The 19,582-nt window shown below is 46.4% G+C and overlaps 5 protein-coding genes across 5 annotated transcripts; 3 read left to right on the top strand and 2 right to left on the bottom strand.

Annotated features, from left to right (window-relative positions):
* Positions 1 to 247: 247 nt before the first annotated feature.
* On the bottom strand, positions 248 to 2,580 carry TSTA_017970 (signal recognition particle, putative). The gene is made up of 3 exons (XM_002483912.1): positions 2,352 to 2,580; positions 1,151 to 2,281; positions 248 to 1,084 (listed from the first exon to the last, which is right to left on the bottom strand). Exons 1-3 carry the CDS (start codon positions 2,540 to 2,542, stop codon positions 607 to 609), a joined length of 1,800 nt encoding a protein of 599 aa, XP_002483957.1. The 5' UTR covers positions 2,543 to 2,580; the 3' UTR covers positions 248 to 606.
* A 428-nt stretch (positions 2,581 to 3,008) lies between these two features.
* Positions 3,009 to 6,797, top strand: TSTA_017980 (translation regulator (Cya5), putative; the record flags this gene model as incomplete). The annotated part of the gene is made up of 2 exons (XM_002483913.1): positions 3,009 to 6,599; positions 6,624 to 6,797. The coding sequence occupies 2 exons, from the start codon at positions 3,009 to 3,011 to the stop codon at positions 6,795 to 6,797; spliced, it is 3,765 nt and encodes a 1,254-aa protein (XP_002483958.1).
* A 470-nt stretch (positions 6,798 to 7,267) lies between these two features.
* Positions 7,268 to 10,597, top strand: TSTA_017990 (DNA replication licensing factor Mcm3, putative). The gene is made up of 8 exons (XM_002483914.1): positions 7,268 to 7,457; positions 7,528 to 7,546; positions 7,611 to 7,662; positions 7,724 to 7,770; positions 7,820 to 7,925; positions 7,975 to 8,238; positions 8,295 to 10,297; positions 10,365 to 10,597. The coding sequence occupies exons 1-8, from the start codon at positions 7,385 to 7,387 to the stop codon at positions 10,399 to 10,401; spliced, it is 2,601 nt and encodes an 866-aa protein (XP_002483959.1). The 5' UTR covers positions 7,268 to 7,384; the 3' UTR covers positions 10,402 to 10,597.
* A 2,416-nt stretch (positions 10,598 to 13,013) lies between these two features.
* Positions 13,014 to 17,455, bottom strand: TSTA_018000 (uncharacterized protein). Its single transcript, XM_002483915.1, has 4 exons — positions 16,742 to 17,455; positions 14,950 to 16,685; positions 14,724 to 14,896; positions 13,014 to 14,671 (listed from the first exon to the last, which is right to left on the bottom strand). Exons 1-4 carry the CDS (start codon positions 17,326 to 17,328, stop codon positions 13,160 to 13,162), a joined length of 4,008 nt encoding a protein of 1,335 aa, XP_002483960.1. The 5' UTR covers positions 17,329 to 17,455; the 3' UTR covers positions 13,014 to 13,159.
* A 358-nt stretch (positions 17,456 to 17,813) lies between these two features.
* Positions 17,814 to 19,527, top strand: TSTA_018010 (TBC domain protein, putative). Its single transcript, XM_002483916.1, has 3 exons — positions 17,814 to 18,260; positions 18,315 to 18,449; positions 18,506 to 19,527. The coding sequence occupies exons 1-3, from the start codon at positions 18,056 to 18,058 to the stop codon at positions 19,378 to 19,380; spliced, it is 1,215 nt and encodes a 404-aa protein (XP_002483961.1). The 5' UTR covers positions 17,814 to 18,055; the 3' UTR covers positions 19,381 to 19,527.
* The last annotated feature ends 55 nt before the right edge of the window (positions 19,528 to 19,582 follow it).

Raw genomic sequence — 19,582 nt, forward strand, 5'->3', positions numbered from 1 at the left:
ACTACCTAACTAGTCTATTACGTACTGCGGATATGGAGATTTTCAATGGTATTGGCCAATATCATGGTCTTGATTACACCTATCTATGTATTGGGTGATGTAGTTAGTTACATCAACATGTAGCCACTGACTACCAGTATCAATCCCGGGGCATCGCACTTCGATCATTGATATGTATTGTCCTTGTTGCTTCCGCACTCGTGTTCTACAAGAACAGCTTATTCAGTAATTGAATTGCAATTCCCATCCCATGCTGTACATCTATCAAAGAGAATATATCATAGAGAGTACGAGATGTATTTGCTCAAAAGAATGCAAGATGGGCTGATTCGGCATCGGGTCTTCCGGACGAGGGCTACCTGGATCACATGATATATGCTTGCCCTATCAGAGCTTGCAGATTTTAAGCATAAAACCCATGCCGCTAGTCCTAAAAGAGAATGGTCCATTAGATCGCACGTGTCACATATGATCGAGGCTCCAGCACGTCTTTCCTTGATTATTGTTGCTGTTTGGGAGCTCTCGCTATGATACTGCAAAAACCAAATGGAGTCGTAGTAATGTACACCAGCTATCATGCTATGGAATCAGCGTATCCGGACTTGTTCAACGTCCAAAGCCAAACCAGCCACGGCGTCCTTCCATACTTGGCGCCTCTGCTTGTTCTATTTTCTCGCGGGGATATTGAATATAATTCCATGCAACGTCCAAGAAGAGCGGCTTGACAGGAACTGCGCGCATATTCGGCGGGAAAGGAACCAGCTTGCTGAGGTCTAAGTTTTCTACTGCGTATTCATCCATTCTTTCAATCAAAGGCAGCTGGAAGCGGGAAGGATCCTGCTTCGTTTCAGATAATCTGTCAAGGCTAACCAAACCTCGGTATTTTGCTTCGAACCCATGAGACGTCATAGCAAGAAATTCGATCTCCTCGGACGAGACATCAAGTCTTGGTGGACCAGCCTTTGCTGTGACACCTTTGCCGCTTTTCTGGATAGTTGCGGCAAGTTCGCTGCTCCGGGAGAATAAAGCGAGAGCATTCTTGGTGTTCTCTTGAAAGGAATGAGAGCGGCCAATAGCGAAGCATCTGTTGTAATGATAATGAGTAATCGTAAAGAAAGAGGGGAACCAGAAAAGAAAATCCGAAACCTACCGCAATGCCCTGAAGTAGTTACGCTTCAGCTCCAGTTCCTCAACAAATTCCAAATCGCCCGCCACACCGGGTAATTCTTGTACAAAGTCCAGACTTTGCAATACAGAATCGTATAGTGCCACCTTTTCACGGAGTTGCGACAAAATCTTGCCTCCGCTTTCTTGACGCGCTCGTTTTCGCCACTCGTCAGCCTTGAAATGCTCACCGTCGAGTAATAGCCCATCGTGGTCGCCGCTTAGAACACGATTTCTACCAACTCTCCAGCTAACAAGAGAATAATTGACCGCAGTCCGAGTGACTTGCAGTGCCTGCATTCTCCGATCTCCCCTATCAGCCCCCTCATTGACAAGATCATCGATAGCCGTTTTGGTGGCATCAACAACTTCTTGACTGGCTAGGATGACATTGTCGTAAGCGGCTGCCTTCTCCTTGGGAGATGTGGTAGGTCGCTCCTGTAAGAACGAAGTAAGCTTGGATTCGGCTGCAGCTGCAGCTGCAAGAGCTTGCGCTATAGATGCATCTTCGATAGGTACCGAGCGTGACCTCCAACTGATCGTTTCTGGCAGCTGTTCGATTTCACCATCTGCCAGTCTCGTGGTACCCGCAGCGTCCTCCACCAGACAATTCGGATCGGCTTTTTCCAGCTCAGCACGAACCTCACTGTCGCCTGGAAACCTCTCAATCGCGAGTGAAGGCAAAGGCTTATTGCGGGAAATCTTGAGCTGGTATGCGGCGTACCGGAGTGAAGTATCAATTGTGACGGATATGATTTCGCGATATGCTTCCTTTCTCTCTTTCTGACTGAGAGCAGAGTATACAATTCGAGCCATGCTGAATTGTTGAAGGCACTGATCCCATTTCTGTTTCTCCATGTATAGTCCACCCAACAAGAGAGCAAGATAGCCACGAGCCTCCAGAAGATCGATATCTGATGCGCCCGAGAAGGAACGGTCTTGTAAAATGGACACGAGTCTTTCAGCATACCGAGACGCTTTGGTCAACCTGCTAATTATATGGCGTCGCGTAGGTCCCAATACACTTTTTGCTGACGGGTCAGCGGAGTGGACAGCTTTCATATGCATTGCCTGGGCCCATGCTCGTTCAGCGCTCAGAATGAGTAGGTGGGCGGCTCTAGAATTACAATTAGCAATTCATAACTAGAAGTTTGTAGCTGAACTCAAATAAATTCCTCGCAACGTACTGTGGATTAGATGCAACATCTTCAGAAGTTACAGGAGCTTCAGCACTGTACTTTCGACCCTTGGGTGTTGTGCGTCCAAGCCTCTTCCGCACAGTATGTAAACGACGAGATGTTTGTGCACGGTAAGTATTGTAGTCCCCAGAAAGCAGGGACTCTTCACGACGTGTGAAGAACAAATTTGTGATCTCCATTGTCTTGCTGAAGAATGGTTGTTGTAATTTGCTACTGCAGACTGAGTATGGCGGGGAATATCGGTGCCTGTCGTCGGGTGTGTGCTCGGGTAAACGATCGGCCGGCCGCCGCGGACAACTTCTGACCTCGAAGCTTCAATATCAAAATGTTTCCAGAGGCAAGCGACAGGCACAAGCTCGTGTACAACATCTCCCTTTCTCTTTTCTCTTTTTCGACATTTTTCCTAATATAACTTATATTTCAATTGTCAGATTTATCAGTCATTAATCGTTCGGTGCTTCTTGATCACCGCTTTTTCACAGGTGCAAAACACGTGAGCTGATGTTCCCTTCAAATTGTCTGCATTTTCAGCTTAGCTGATTGAAATGGTAGTCAGACTCTCAAGCAGGCTTCGATATGTTCCTCTCGATCCCTCGAAAATATTGCGCATAAATATATTTCCACACCTACGTGTCCGATCGAGTAATGCTTGAACGAGCAGTAGGATGTCTCGAGTTTGCCGGACAAGGCGTGCTACAAAAGTACTTGACTGTCTTTCGCAGCCAAAAGTCTCTTGACCCCAATTTCTGGAAATGTCAAATCTCTGACACCGATGTGCGCCTCTGGCAATCCGGACTACACCATGAAGCTAAAAACGGTCGACCGGCCCCTATCTCAACTCAAGCTTCGCCTGACTTTTTCCTCGACTTTCTCTATCCTCGCAGGTGTCTTGTGAGCGCCGCCGCATGGGTTTCAAAGCACAAAAAAGGGCATTTGAATATACAGAAAAGACGCCGTGTTTATAATTTTATGAGAAGTTACTGTCAGACGTCACGCTCACGCAGCCACTGTGCTTCCGACAGAGCCTCTCGTGTCAACATTCCACGAACCCCGAGACGGACACATGCTACCGCAGCCTCATCCTATGTACCTAGTATAGAAAACATCGGTCCGAGTACAGTGCCACGGACCAGGTTACATCGAGACTACGATCGGGCATGGGTACTATGGGAGACGGGCGACCAGGAGCGGAAATCAAGATCACAACTCATGGCTTATTTTTCGACGTCGGACAGGTCTCTCGATGTTGAGCGAGCTATAAGCCTGCTCGAAGGCATTAATGTGAATGAACGCCGCGCGAATGACTATGAGAACATGATTCAGCCTCTACTCGGAGCAGGCCACCTGCCTGCAGTTGAACGCTTATGTGACGACGCTGTCTCGAAGGGTGTCAAGATAGACGTGTGGTCTTTGGCCACTAAAATTGCTATTCGGCACTCGAAATGGCCAGAATTATCACATATATGGAATAAAAAGCATGAGGGGATCTCTCAAGCGTTGCCATCCATCCTAGCTTCGCTTCGTGACCTACCGGGTCTTCTCAATTTGTTCCTCGATTACCTGCAGGAGACTTCAACGTCATCTACCGACTTGCAATTGGCTTCAGATATTCTTGGTTTCGTTTTTAGGTCGGACAAAATCATGCGAGACATTATCGTGGAGAGTGCATTGTCTTTAACGCGAAAATCAGCCAACCTAGGCTTTCTTCAACAAAGCCACTATGAAACTGCCATTCAAACTCTGCTCAAAATTGGGACACGCCCCTCCAGAGTTTTATCTATGATTCTTTATCGGAATTTCCGGTGGCATCTGAGTTCGTGCAGACCAACTAAAACGCTCATTCACCAATTGTTGGAAATGCTCGCCGCAATGAAAACTCGTTACGGAGTTCAGTTTCTTCTTGATGAATTCGCACATTTCTTTAAGCAGCCATCGATAGGAGCGTACAATTTTGCGCTCCTCGCCTTTTCTCGATCAGGTGATGTAGCAAAGACACAAGAAACCTTCGACGAGATGGTAGAGCTATACGGAATTTCCACTAAGAACCCCAATGTTCCGCACAAGACACCGCGGACGCCGAGATGGGTTGGAGCGCTTATCCATGCTCACGCAAGATTGGGTGATTATCCGTCAGCGGAACAAGAGTTTCATAAAATTGCGCACGTCTATAAAGTACACCAAAGTCGACAGTGCTGGAATGCACTCATCTCAGCTCATGCCAACGCTCGTAATTCTTATGGGGCCTTCAGAGTTTGGAGGCGAATGAATCGCAAAGGTATGAAACCAGACTGGTACACCTATGGGACATTGATGGGTATGTGTGCTAGGTTGGGTGATATTGAGAATACGATAGAGTTGTGCCAGATGGCGGAAAAACGGCCAGGCAAGATGCCTGCAGCTTTGATGGATACGGTTGTCGAAGCCTATTGCCGCAACCAACGCTTTCAGGAAGCGGAACAGATGGCAGAAAGGTGTCTGGCTTTGTCTCTGGATGGTTCGCGCACCCGAATGTGGAACGTCTTGCTATGGTCTCACGCCTTTCGAGCAGATCTCGACTCTGTCTCTCGAATCCAGAATCGAATGAAGGAAGCAGGGATAGAGTTTGATGAAATGACTTATGCTGCTATGATGCTCTGCTTTGTGGTTATCGGACAACCAGATTCAGCTCGGCGTCTCCTTCGAGGCTTACAGCGCGGTCGACGTATCCAGGCTTCCGAATTTCATTATACGATAGTCCTTTATGGCTATGTTAAACAAGGGAATAGAGATATGATCTATCTCATCAATAAGGAAATGGAGCAGAGATTTAAAAATCCTAGCATGAGCGCTCGTATCTTGATGTTGAGGGCCACCCTCCAAAGAGATACCTTTGTACTACCTTCTCAGGCAGATGGTCTGGGAGACTCGGGATATCGTTTGGCATTAACCGAGGATCTTCTTTACAAGGCCGTGTTCGATTTTGATCGACGGCAATTCGCCAACAAATACCCTCGCCCAGGAACCAGCAGCTTACCGGTACATGAGGCCTTCCCTTCACTGCTCTACGAGCCAGTGCTGCAAGCTTATAGCACAGAAGGAATGCACCGCCGGACGCAACAGTTGCTCAAAGAGTATGCAAAGGATGTCGAATCTGCCATGGCTTCAGACAAACGCATTGTCGCGCCGTCTTTGCGCTTCTTGTCCGTGTTAATGGAAGTGTACTCACAGGCTGAAAATTTCGAAACGGTGCAAAAGTGCTGGGAACTAGCCTTGGAAAGAGCGGGAAGAATGCTGATAAGATCCCCTGTCTCGCCAGTTCTGACACCTAGACCGGGCGATGCGCCAATTCCTAGGGGCAATATCTCCCTGCCTGGGCTTCCGTCCCTGTCGATTTCTGACTCAGGGTCCCAATCAGCTTCTAATGACCGCAGAGATTCTCCAGATAAAGAGTCACACACCACAGAAGCTCCGACACCTGAATCTACCGACAAGCATGTCAGGACTCCACGTTACCCTTCAGAAGAATCTATTATTCCATCACAACGGTACATTCTGTCGCGACACTTTACCATATATATGGGAATGGTGGGAAAAGCTGGTCAAAGTTCGAAGTTGCCCGAATTGGTTGGCGACTATCAAAAACGTGGATTCCTCATGTCATCTCAAAATTGGCTCATGTATGTGCGGACTCTTGCCACGTCGAATAGCGCGCCTGATCAGCTCGAAGCTTTCTCTACTTTCGAGCGTATTTTCATGCCTCACTTTCCAGGTTGGCGTCTGCTGGCTCGAGGAACTCAATTGAGACCCCCAGGCGTTCCTAGCACAATTGATCTGATGGACAGACGCCCAATAGGCAAAGACACGGAACATCTTGGGAAGAAAGGTAGCCGATTGTGGACAAAATTAACTCCCACGTGGATGCATCCTACATACAATGTCATGATCTATCTTGCGGCGACATTGAAGGACTTCAGGGAGAGGAGTCTTACCGAAGGCAGAGAGCAATTAGACACTCTTTCTTCGGTAGCACCGCGGACCCTGGAAGCTATTGCGATGATGCCACATTTGCGCGAGAAATACCAAGGTGTCCTCCTGCGGAACCAAGTTGAGCAAGGCGATCTTAGCCCTTGGCAACGTCGAAAATATGTGTGGACTGGTGGAGTCCTTGGTGTAGGTGGGAAGAAACGTGCAGCAGAACTTGTTGAAGAAATCGACACGCTTTCCGAAGAATCTGAATTTGAATATGACTCGAGTGAGGTTGGTCAATCGAACCAATCACAGATTCTCGACATTGATGGAGGCGAGCCCGAGGAGCACATGGAAACTACAGAACCCACGATTTCACCCCAAGATGAGCACGACATTGAAGTGGAAACTCTCATTCAGTCCAGACGTCGTGAACTGCGCACTGATCCTCTTCGAGAAGAAGAGCTTTCGGACAGAGGGAGTTCATGATCTGAGATCAAACAGCAGCGACTCCTTGATATATGGTCAACTATCCGTTGTTCTATGAACAGTCCTTGACAATCGCCATCGCCAATGCTGTATATTACTGTGTAAATAAAAGCTAGAAATACTAGCGCTCATGTATATTGATTTTCTTTTTTTCATGCTGCGTACATCTCTTTTAGCGGTGTTTGTACAAGGCATTGCATAGATTTAGACAGTCCATGTATATCATACTAAATATCCACTATAAAGACCTGATCTCTGGCTTCCAGCTCTCTCACGAGAGAACATAGATTTGTCTATGGCGAACTCGCGATCTAATTGGTTGGATTCAACCGCGACTTTTACGCGTCTCACGCGTTTCAATTCTACCACTTTTGGAATAGCGCGGGAAGCGAGCCCTTTGACTTGGAGAAGGTCCTTTCCTCCAAAACACTCCATCCACACTTGCTTACTTGCAAAAATTGACCATCAGGCCTTTCATTTTTTGATTTCTCCATCTCTCATTACTGGAGACATACTGTTTGAACACATTCCGAATTCAAAGGACTAACTGCGGCTTCTCCTCGCCTAGAGGAAACAATTTTCCAACCATGGACGGATTCAGGTTGCCAGAGGATACTGCAGAGGATCGTGTGTTGGCGGTCACCGAGTTTTTAGATCCTAGTGAGTTTGAACAGACTTTTTCGCTCAGATGCAAAGTATTAGATTGCTAATCGTTCCTGACATCTTCTAGCTGATACTCGTGCTCGAAGGTGCGTTCCATTCGGCCTACATCTGACTTGAGGATATTGGGATATTGACAATATAAATGGATAGTTACCGTGCGGATATCGTGTTGATGCTCAATAGAGGTCTCCGGAGATTGATAGTGAGTGGATAGGCGCAGAAGATGACATTTGTTTTGACTCGAGCTGACCGATTGATTTTAGGTCAGCATCGATGAGGTACGATCGCATAATAGAGATCTTGCACAAGGGTACGCTCCCTACTTATTTAACATGAACGTCAATTACTAAACTCGCCAGTCTTCTTATGTCACCTTTCGAATACACGGAAGCATTCAACAAAGCCTTGAAGAATGTCATCAAGACTCTTCCCAACAGGCCAGCACGAGAGACAGCCGAGGATGTGGTTGGTATACCTTTGGAACTGGTTCTTGAACATATACTGAAATGCACAGATGTATTACTGTGCTTTTATCGGCGCTTTTGGTGAGAACGCTTGCAACCCCCGAACGCTCGGGTCCTCACACCTCAATCGCATGGTGTCGCTCGAAGGCATCGTCACAAAATGCTCGCTCGTTAGACCGAAAGTGATCCAGAGTGTGCACTACAGCGAGAGGAAGAATAAGTTCTTTGCGAGGAAATATAGAGATCAGACCATGACAGCCAGCGGCGCCACAAGTTTGAACGTATATCCTCAAGAAGACGACGAGAAAAACCCTGTAAGAAACCTCAAAGTGTCTTCCTCGACAATTTTTCTTATGCTAACATCTCTCAGCTCACTACAGAGTTCGGATACTGTACCTATATGGACCATCAAACGATCTCAATTCAAGAAATGCCGGAGAGAGCACCGGCTGGTCAATTACCTCGAGGTGTGGATGTCATCTTAGACGACGACCTGGTTGATCGCGCAAAGCCAGGTGATCGTATCCAACTAGTAGGAATCTTCCGCTCCTTAGGAAACAGAGGTGCAGGCTCGGGTTCTTCCACTTTCCGAACAGTCGTTCTCGCAAACAACATTATTCAGCTGTCATCAAAGTCTGGTGGTGGAATCGCACAGGCAACACTCACAGATACTGACATTCGCAATATCAATAAGTGGGCTAAGAGCAGGAAGACCAAGATTTTTGATATGTTGGCTCAATCGTTAGCCCCCTCTATCTACGGACATGAGTACATTAAGAAAGCTGTTTTACTCATGCTTTTGGGTGGTATTGAGAAAAATTTGGACAACGGCACCCATCTTCGTGGTGATATCAACGTTCTTATGGTCGGTGATCCATCAACGGCCAAATCACAGATGCTACGTTTTGTCCTGAACACAGCGCCACTAGCGATTGCCACGACCGGACGAGGTTCATCAGGTGTCGGTCTCACTGCAGCCGTAACAACCGACAAGGAAACCGGTGAGCGAAGACTGGAGGCTGGTGCTATGGTGCTTGGTGACCGTGGCGTTGTCTGTATCGACGAGTTCGATAAGATGAGTGATGTCGATCGTGTTGCCATCCACGAAGTGATGGAACAGCAAACTGTCACAATTGCCAAAGCAGGTATCCACACATCGTTGAACGCTAGGTGTAGTGTCATTGCTGCTGCCAATCCAATCTATGGCCAATATGATCCTCACAAGGACCCTCACAAGAACATCGCTCTTCCCGATTCGCTGTTATCTCGTTTTGATTTACTGTTCATTGTTACGGATGACCCAGAGGATAAGGGTGACAGACTCGTGTCAGAACACGTCCTGCGTCGCCACCGTTATCGCCAGCCAGGTTCCGAAGAAGGTGTTCCAGTTCGTGAAACAGCAACGCAGACTCTCGGTGTTGGAATAGAAGAGTCTCAAGATTCCAACCAACCGACGGAGCCCCTAGAGAAATACAATGTCATGCTACATGCCGGTATGGCAGCAACGAGTAAGAACGGCAATGTTGAGGTGTTCAGTCTACCTTTCATCAAGAAGTATATTCAATATGCAAAGTCTAGGATCAAGCCTGTCCTGACAAAGGGAGCTGCGGATCATATCGTTGCCACTTATTCGGCACTTCGCAATGACGACCTTACCGGCAATCAAAGGAAGACGTCTCCCATGACAGCTCGTACACTTGAAACATTGATCCGTCTATCCACTGCTCACGCTAAAGCTCGATTGTCAAACCGCGTGGAGGAGAAAGATGCAAAAGAGGCGGAAGCCATTTTGCGATTTGCTCTGTTCAAAGAAGTTGTAGAAGATGCAAGAAGAAAGCGACGTAAAGTGACTACAACCGACTCCGACGAAGAGTCTAATGAAGACTCGGACGAAGATAGCGAGGAAGAGTCAGAGTCCGTTGCAAGTCGGGCAAACCAACGGCCCGGCAGGCGATCAGGTCTCAGATCTACAGGAACAGTTGACGATTCATCTGCTCTTGAATCTGAAGCTCCTGCAAGCAGCCACCCAGAGAAGCCACAATCCAGTCGAGCTACCCGCGGGGAGACACAGACCGAATCTCAGATGTCTGTCGCATCATCTCTTCCCGCCTCACAACTTCTCCAGTCACAGACAGACTCTCAAGCTAGCTCGGTCGCGCCGATTCAACCGGCACGCTTGAACATTTTCCGCCAAACTCTTGGGCCTCTAATGTCTCAAGTATTTGTCAATGACGATAGTGCGGATTTGGAAGCTCTGATTGGCGCTGTGAATACATCCATTAGAGCAAACCAAAGCCTGGGTGAGCGTAACGTCTTCCAGAGGCATGAAGCTATCCAGGCTCTGAAGGTAATGAACGAAAGAAACGAATTAATGTAAGTCCATTCCTAGACAAGTCTCCATTGTCAATTTCAGACTTTGCTAATCATGTTCAACTTGCAGGTTCCTTGAGGAGGATGATACCGTCTACAGAATCTAGTTCTAGGATATTACTGGGATTGTTAAGTGTTATGATATCTTTGCGTAAACAGTGGTTGGCGATTGGGTTGATGGTGTTGGGTGTCTTAATATCCATTTTTACCCGTTGATGGGCTGTTTTCACGTTTATTGAATGTATTCATGAAACTAATTATCTACTACATCCTCCAAAATGCGAGCACCCCGTCTCATTTCACATTGTCATGATCCATTCACTGGACTCAATCTACAGAACAAGGCAACCAAAACAATTCAGCATGTCTCCCATCTCCACGTGAACGAAGCGAGAGCAGAGGGCTTGCAAATAACCCTTAAATGCTTTAGTATAAATATCCTAATAATTGATGTTGGCTGCTTAAAAGTAATGTTCCACTCAGAGTTCCATATGGAAAACTGTCATTCTCTACAGGCCCCCCGATCCTCTGAAGTTGTTGCACAGAAGAAATAACTGTTACGTTTGTTGCAAGAGGTATCACACCTGGACGAGCTCTTGCGAGGCATGTGTGCTTAACTGGACGTCTGTCTCCCGACAGACAACCATGATCTGAGTGCACCTCATGATCTAGCGGACACTCCTTCCTCAAGAGCTCGTTTACAAGGGTTACAAATTCCCCTTTTCACAACTATGATTCAGTACACCTCTTTGACACACCTTTGGTCGGCTAAAGGCCGCGGAACCCGGACAGCAGTTAAGCTCCGGTACGTTGTTATTGTCTCCCAACGACGTGAACGACCTGACTTGTAGATGTCGAGAATACGTAGCTACTAGAAGGTGTTGCCAACCTCGTCCCCATTCCAATATCGAAACAATTACTACCGAGTTCATCCAAAAAGCTATCCGTTCTGAATATCTTTTGGCCTACTCAGAAAGTCCTGCCTTTGAATGGAAACGCAAGTTTCGCTCAGCGTAGGTATCAATCGCTTTCTTGGCCAGATGAAGGTCAAGGTCGTGGTGAGGTGAGAACCACAAGCATACCCAAAATGTGGTAGATTTGGCCTTTAGCCCGATTTCCACAGAATTGGACTCGAAGTCCGTAGTATTTATTAGGGTTGGGAAGGCTTCCACCCACCACGAGTTCTCTGCCTTTCTCTTGTAGAAGGCATAAAGTCTTCAGATCGAAGCAATATTGACTGATATGAGACCTTGCAACGTTGCGAAGATGATTCTTGGTCGTCTTGTGGTCCTTTCATGCTGACATGTAGCGGAACGAAATGCTGCACGGCTCGCAATTGTAATCGCCGTCACCTATTTCCATCTTCCTGACACGACATATTTCAGCATATTTTTGGTATTTGTCTTTGCTTTCCAGCTTATTCAGCTCACCTTCCTACGTCTTCTTGGCACGGTATAGAGGCAGGGTCGTCGACATCGTGGGAGCTTTGTTTATGCTGGCCACATAGAGAAGTTGTATGTGGCTCTCCAAAGAGAGGATTGAAAAGATGATTGAAACAAAGATCGAGAAAGAGGACCTTAGAGATCTACCGTCCTTTCTGAAGCCGACAGGCTGTAAAGCGAAATCACAGGCATTATCACAAGCGAGTGTGTCGGGACGTCCATAGTAAGCATGCCTTTTAGGGTTTCGGTATGGCCTGCAGAACGGAGAGCATGCAGCCATGCATCGTCATCTTTCCGGTACTAAAAGGTCTTGAGGTAATCCCAGATTGTAGGTCTTTCTGTGGTGATGATTGTGCCGTGAAGGTAATAGTTTCGACATCGGTTGCAGTTTACTTCCCAGCCCTAACAAGCAATTCACATTAGTGTGACTCCATCGTATCGAGATGACCGTACTCACATAGTTTCACGACAGTGTCCTATAGAGGAGCTGTCATGTAAAGGACACTCTAAATGGTATCAACATGACTCTGATGAATAGAATCGATCAGTAACTAGTCTGTCTGTAAATCTTCGACGATCTGTCACGAAGGTTGTCAATGTGACATAACCGTTTAACATGACCATAAGGCTCTAGGTACACTTGATAGATACTTTCCAGGTCTGTCTTTTCCTTTGGCGGCGGAGATGGCCTCGATGAGTGCTGGGCGCTCCGTTTCTTGAATTTCAGCGTCTGCCATGATGAAAGCTAGGAAGAGAAGATGAGCATATACAGCTCATATAAGTCAAAAAATTGGATTTCCCATAACGGGGCCTGTTTTCTCAATGGGATGTGGATGTAACTTCCAAGTTGGAGAGGGAAATCCAGCTGTATTTATACCCGTCAAGTTTCAGCAAACGGCAGGTGCTACTCCCGATCTCGTAGTTTCCAAGTTGGGAAGGTAGCAGTTTCTGTCATGTGACATTTTGATCTTAGGGCTATATAGCTATCCCTGGATAGTAGTTTCATCTTGAACTGTATAAATATAGAAGCAAGGGCACTAATCACCAATGAATCACCCCTTTTAGAACAGCTTCGAGCTATATCAACTGGACCTGGACTGCCGTCTACTTGTTATAGCCCGGCTCCACTGTACTAGAGGCTTTTCTGGTACGAATGCTGCCTAGGTACGTCCAGATCGAATCTAATCGGGAGCACATACGTTTGATTACTACCTGTCAGGGATGTGAGCCCAGTTCTGGCCCTGTGGATCGGCTTCCTTAATAGGTATACTTGGTTTCCAACAATCCATCTGCCGCCTGAGTGAAGCAGCAGAACAGGCAGCTTGCATTTTCATAAAGGCGCTAAACCGACTCTAAAGCTGAAAACTAATCTAGAAGTGTGTATAAAACAGGTACCCGGAACGCGTGGTTAGCTTGAAAATTTTCAAAATCGATGCCGAAGTAATCCCCGTAACCACGTCATCAAATGATCCAATCTATCTCTCTCAGCAATTCCGTCAACAAAAACATCGTCAGACAAATTGTTGAAAAATTCTATATAAGTCCTCGGCAGTGGAATAACAGCAGCAGCATCCGAATGAACTGAAGCCGCCTCCTCTTGATCACTGTGTAGCATTCTTCGAAGATAATCTGTACCCTTAGGAAGTAACCGAGATAATATATCCCCATCGACATGCATGGAAGAAGGCTTTTTCACTTGAGGCTCGATATCGGCCCATGTCCAGCGTCGTTTTTGAGCAGATAATAACGGGGATATGGTTGGATCCATGCTGCATAGGTTTTGGATGAAGCGGAGGAGGCGCCATTCTTTTTCGGTCAAGATTGAGATTCGATAAATCGCGCCGTCCATCGTAGTACCGTATACAACTGATGAGGAGGAGGAAGGACTTCGGAGAGACGGGTCTCCAAAGGCATTAAGCCGGATGATTGAGAGAGGCAAATGAGCTTCAGCGACGGCAGGAGAAATAATTTTATCCATATCAGTAACACCGGATTCCGAAAAAGCGCTTATCGTGCCCCCTCTATGACTGACAAGAGTCAATTTATGGTCACCGCCCATGTACTGATGAGAGAGGCTTTCATGCCTCACTCCATCCTGAGCATATAGCTCTAATTTCTTATTCACGACTTGCAGTATCACAAGTGATTCTCTTGCCGTGCTCACATAAAGCAATGAACCCCGTACTGTGATAGAGACACCCGGTGAGGTCAACTTGAATCTCGCCGAGGCTGCCCATTGCTCTCCATCATTTGGTAATCGCGGCGCAATTGGGATAATGTCATTGCCCGCGGCCACCATAACGGTGGAGTCGCCATAGGCAGCAACAGCACGAACAGGGCCATCGAAACTGTGTATATACTTCAATGAGCAATCGATTTGTTCAGAGTTTGTTGGATTTCGTTTCGCGTTGAGGAAGACCACACGGCCTTTCTGCTCTTGCGTCTTTCGCGCAGTTCCAATCACAAGGAAATGGTATTTGTGTCCACCAGTTTCGGGGATCCAGTCAAGTATGCATGTTATTCGCTCACCGGACGATCCAACTGGCTTTTGAGATTGTGAGGAACCGAGGGATTCAAGGTTATGTTGATATGAGAGCAAGTGGGAATTAGATGTGTCAAAGGTCAGGAAATTCAAGTGAGGGCGCATGTATCGTTTGACAATGCTCGTGTCCGGGTCTGGTGCCGAGTCTTTTTCCAACTCGGTTGTGATGTATGCCACCACAAGACACTTCAGATGTGCCGAATATTCGATTCGATTGACAGTTCCAGGCAGTTCGATCATACGTGGCACAGCTTTGGCGCGACTGTCCAAGCTGCAAACAAGAAGTTGCTTGTCGCTGATACAAACCAAAGAACCCCCTAATGTGTTTGAAGAGGGCGACTGGGATGAGTTTACGATTGTAAAACCCTCTATGCTTTTCTGGGTATAGGTAGACTAGTTTCATTTCGTTAGCACATGTGCAGACTCGAGAAGATCAGTCGCTCACATTATTCTGATCAGTGATCCAGATCCGTTGGAGATCAAAGTCAGACGCATTTCCTATTCTGATATCTGAAATGCACCAGAAGCCCATTCCACATGTGACCAGTATCGAGCTTTCTTTTTTCAAGAGCCTAACAGCTGTCTGGCCGAATCTTGTTTCAATACACTGGTTGATACCTAGATACATGTCAGACAAACACCGTTAAGTAGCTCTGCCTTAGGCGCCTTACTCATTGTTTCGAAGACAACGTCAAGAGCAACAAGCAAACCACTCCGAAGACCACAGTAAATCACTGCTTTTCCCGTTTTGACCCAGTCAACCAAAGTAATGCTCTCTATAGCCTTTGATATATGTTCGTAAGGCAATACGAGCATATACTCTCCAACACGGACCATTTCATTCTGCTCGATTCTGTAATAAGCAATACGTCCATCGCTTGTGCCGACAAAGACATATGTAGCATCTTTCAGAGTCTCGGCCGTGATAGAAATGGGCTCATATCCAACATCAACCGTCGTTCCTGTGAAATCGATGTTAAGTGAGTCGTCATTCAGCATTACCTTGCCAACCTGAATAGTTATGCCTTGCTCAGATCTTAGAACAACGGCGACCAGCCCCGATTCTTCATTGACAGTGGCAACGAAAGCAGTTTGCTCTAATGGGAAATTTGACACACAATTCAAGTGGGATTTATTGAGCAGCATTGACCGTACGGTATTTGGAGTGACTTGCACCAGAACCCCAGTTAACGTGTGGCCTGCCGCTAAGGTATGCACCGAAAGGTCAAGGGCCAAATCCGAACCATCAACAGCATAAATATCCTCACCGTCGTCACCCTCATTCCGGGAAAGATGCATTAATACTGAAGACATTGGATCGGAAATCAAGAAATACGTCCCTTCCTGGGTCATATCTGGGATAACCCAGATTGACTGTGCCGCAGGAAAGTCTTCCAGAGAAATAATCATACCAATTTGAGCCTCGTTACCATGTCGAAACTCGTATACGGCACCGCTGTTGCTCGACGATGCTGAGCATACATATATCTTAAGATCGTTGTTCACGTTTTCCATGATATGTACTTCATTGCTTGCATCTCTTTGAACTGGTGGGACTATGACAGTGTCGAAAACGGGTGCCCAATTCACGAATCTCTGCACACATGTTGGATTCTGTCTTGCGATTTGAATGAACAAGCCGCCGTGTCCAGTATTACCTGCTGCGATAAGTAGATCACCACCATGATTAGGGTGGTTGAAGTCAATCGTATCAAAGGCGGCGTCCACGTCGCAATCCAACTGTCCGATTACATTGATAGTCCCGAGGTTGCCTTTGTTGTCTATCTCAACGTAGGTTAGACGCCCATCTTCTCTGCACAAGAAGACGTCGTCGTGGGATTTGTCGTATTTTGAATGTCTGTATGGACGAGCCCATTTCGCCCATATGGAAGGAGAATTTGAAATCAGGTCATAACAACGATGTTTCGAGATTTTGAGTTTGGAGCCCAGAGCGTTAGGAACGAAAACTATAAATGAAGGTGTCACGAGTAGAAAAGATGAGGACTTTGTGAGTGGAATGAGTAAATTTGGCAACCTACAAAAGTCAGGAAGCTGATGGATTACGGGTTTTGACCGTGCCTGCCGAATCCCTTTTTTGGTATCCCAAATGTATGACACTGCATGAGTATCAGGTCCTCGAGCCACTATGAGCTGAAGAATAATGGTGTCATTCTGCTCTTCGGAGGGATATAGAAAATCCATGAACAGGATGTGCCCTTCCAGCCGATAGAATCGCTCCTGTGTTGTCTTATGTGAGAAAAAGGGTAAGATAAACGAGACTCGAGAGCATACTTCAGCAATAGGGCTTAACGAGCCCTCCTTTAGTTGTAATCGAAGTTCTTCTTGTGGTTTGAGCATGAAGACACCGAAAAAGTCTGTAGGAGCTGCAACAGCCACTGCGCGAGACCTATATGTGAGATATGTTAGACTTTGTTGAAGCAAACCGTGCTGAGCATTGTTTACCTAGGATCAACAGCCAGGTGGCGGCCAAACCTCTCGGATATGCTCACATCTGACGGCAAAGCTCTGCGAAAGTGAACAAAGCGCATATCATTCTCAGGGGAGGTGTTATGACAGTAAAGGAACAGTAGCTCCCTTGAATCAAGTGTCAGAACCAGTATGTGACCTGGCAAGGTATCAGATTGTCTATTCTCTTGCAAGAAACCCCACTCGGAATCTAGCTTGATCTCCGATTTCACGCCAGAATCTTCATCAATATTGACTGTTTTTGCAGCGACTACATTGGCGTCAAAATCAGAATTGACCTTCACATCTTCTAGGTAGGTGTCCATGATGATTTCACGGACGAGCAACGACCTTTCATAGACGAAGACAACATCATTATGACGCCGGCTGCGCAGCCTAGCAGGCAGTGCAAATTTTATAATGGGGCTTGGTACTATTGTCTGAGAAAGCAACCCGATCCTTGGCTTTGAGGGATTCATGATATCAGACGCCTGCTGCCTCTGGGCATCGCTGCCCACCGACTCATGGAACCCTGTGGGATGAAGAGCAGTAGGGTTGCCATGGTTACTTGCCTGAAAGGCCATAGTGAGGTGACGTGTCCAACAAAGGCAGAATGACAAAGTATTCCTCGTAGATTATTCACAAGTCACGGAGACTGTGATCTTGGAGGGCTGAGATATTGCCATCAATTTGACGTTACATCAGCTACCCTCTCGAGGCTCAGTTTCAATAAATGAATAAACACACAGCAACTATTGAAATTGTCAGCTAAATTCAACAGAGGAGGACAATAATGAACGAAAAATGAAATGCTCACAAAGGTCCGACGAAAGAGTAGCTGTATATTGATCTGCCACTATTCCTGCACTCTATTTGATATTAAGTTTCTCCACCAGTCAAATTTATAGCATAGAAATGAAATTGTAGAAGGAGAAGTGTGTTGACTGTAGAAGGATGTTTGATGTTTCGACATGCCATCATAACTTTCACCAATCACATGCGATTTCTGCCTGAGGCAGAGACCACACCCCAAAACCAAAAACAGCAAAGCGGCTGTTTCAACCCTCTCACACCTACAACAGCTATCATTATCATCGACACTTATTTCTGGCAGAAGACTGGAGTTTATACATTCATCGAGTCACGATATTGACGTTCTCCGCTATAAATACTATATCCACCCGGCATATTGATACAGCAACCCGAAGCTATCAAAGCTCAATCAAGTAGACCTCAAAGTTGCTCCAGTGCAGTCAGGAGACGTACTGTTGGTCTCACTCGTCTGATTTAGTAGGAAGGTGCTGTCGCAGTATGAATGAACAAAAATCCGAGAAAATTCTGGATGGCAAGGCTTTAGTCGAGTCTATGTATGTCGATTCAAAGGAGACAACAGAAGAGTTTGAAATCAAACAGAAAGCCATTGAATCTGCATGCCAAAGACGGGATGTGAAAGCTTTGGTTGAATATGCCACCTCTTCAGGTGGACTACTGACAGATACCCTTCGTCAAACTGCATGTATGCTTTCGACCCTCTTTTGTTATAGACAGCCACTTATTTCTATGAGAACAGGGCCCATATTATTAGGCTATTATGGTGAAAAGGAAGTGCTCAAAGACCAGCCGGACTGGAAAGGCCTACCCCGACACGGAGATGAGGACCAGATCAAACTTGATGTTAACAGATCCTTTGTCTATTATCCGCAGTGTTAGCGAATCTTTCCTCGGCAGGCAAAATATGCATAGCTGACCTATGTTTCATAGGTAACGAAGAGGAATTGGAGAGAAGAAAACAGCAACTGTCAGATCTCATCACCGAGACTCTGCGACGATATCCAATGCTCTGTTATTTTCAGGGCTACCATGATATTGCACAGGTGCTGCTATTGGTCTTGGGTGCTCAGCTTGCACGCCCTGCTTTTTCAAGAGTATCTTTCTTGCGTATACGAGATTATATGCTTCCGTCGTTGTCTCCGGCGTTGAAACACCTTCATCTCATCCCTGCCATATTAGAAGTAACAGATACGAGGGTACGCAAGCATTTAGCGGGCACTCAACCCTACTTCGCCCTAGCAGCGGCACTAACGCTATATGCACATGATATTGAGGAGTATCGAGATATTGTACGACTGTATGACTTTTTACTTGCTCATGAGCCGGTTGTCGCAATCTACTTGTTTGCAGCCATCATTCTCAGGCGAAAAGATGAACTTCTGGAGATACCAATCGACGAGCCGGAAATGCTACACTTTACGCTATCCAAGATGCCACAGCCTCTCCACCTAGAGAATCTAATATCTTCTGCACTGGAACTGTACCAGAGACACCCTCCTGAGTCCTTACCGTTTCGCGTTTGGCGGCGACTTCCGCGACACAGCGTTCTCAAAACATCTCGGACGGTTGGGGAGAGAGCTTCTCTCCAAGAAGCTGAGGATCACTTTGTCGCACAAACGAAAGAGCTGCGACGAGAGGAATTCCGGAAACAGACATATGCACTTTTATGGCGATACCGGAGACCTGCGGGTGGCATTTGTGTTGCGATTTTGATCGGTCTGGCATCGATATATGTTCGCAGAACAGGGTTAGAAGGACAAATATGGTCCTATATTGGCAGGCTCAAGCATCATCTCTCTCGTTGAACGTTCAATGCGATTCTTGAGTCCACGCTTATTTGCTGTGAACCATCATTGATGGGTGTATTTATATAGTTTAGAAAGGAGTGATGAAACGGCTAAGATAAAAGCCTAACAGTATCATTCGATTTAACAAAAATATCTTAAATGTTGATATCTTGTTTACATATCATCTGATTTGTAGGGAAAGCTGTTATGCACCCGGCCC

This window comes from Talaromyces stipitatus, genomic scaffold (assembly GCF_000003125.1).
Source record: "Talaromyces stipitatus ATCC 10500 scf_1105507295549 genomic scaffold, whole genome shotgun sequence".
Lineage (NCBI taxonomy): Eukaryota > Fungi > Ascomycota > Eurotiomycetes > Eurotiales > Trichocomaceae > Talaromyces > Talaromyces stipitatus.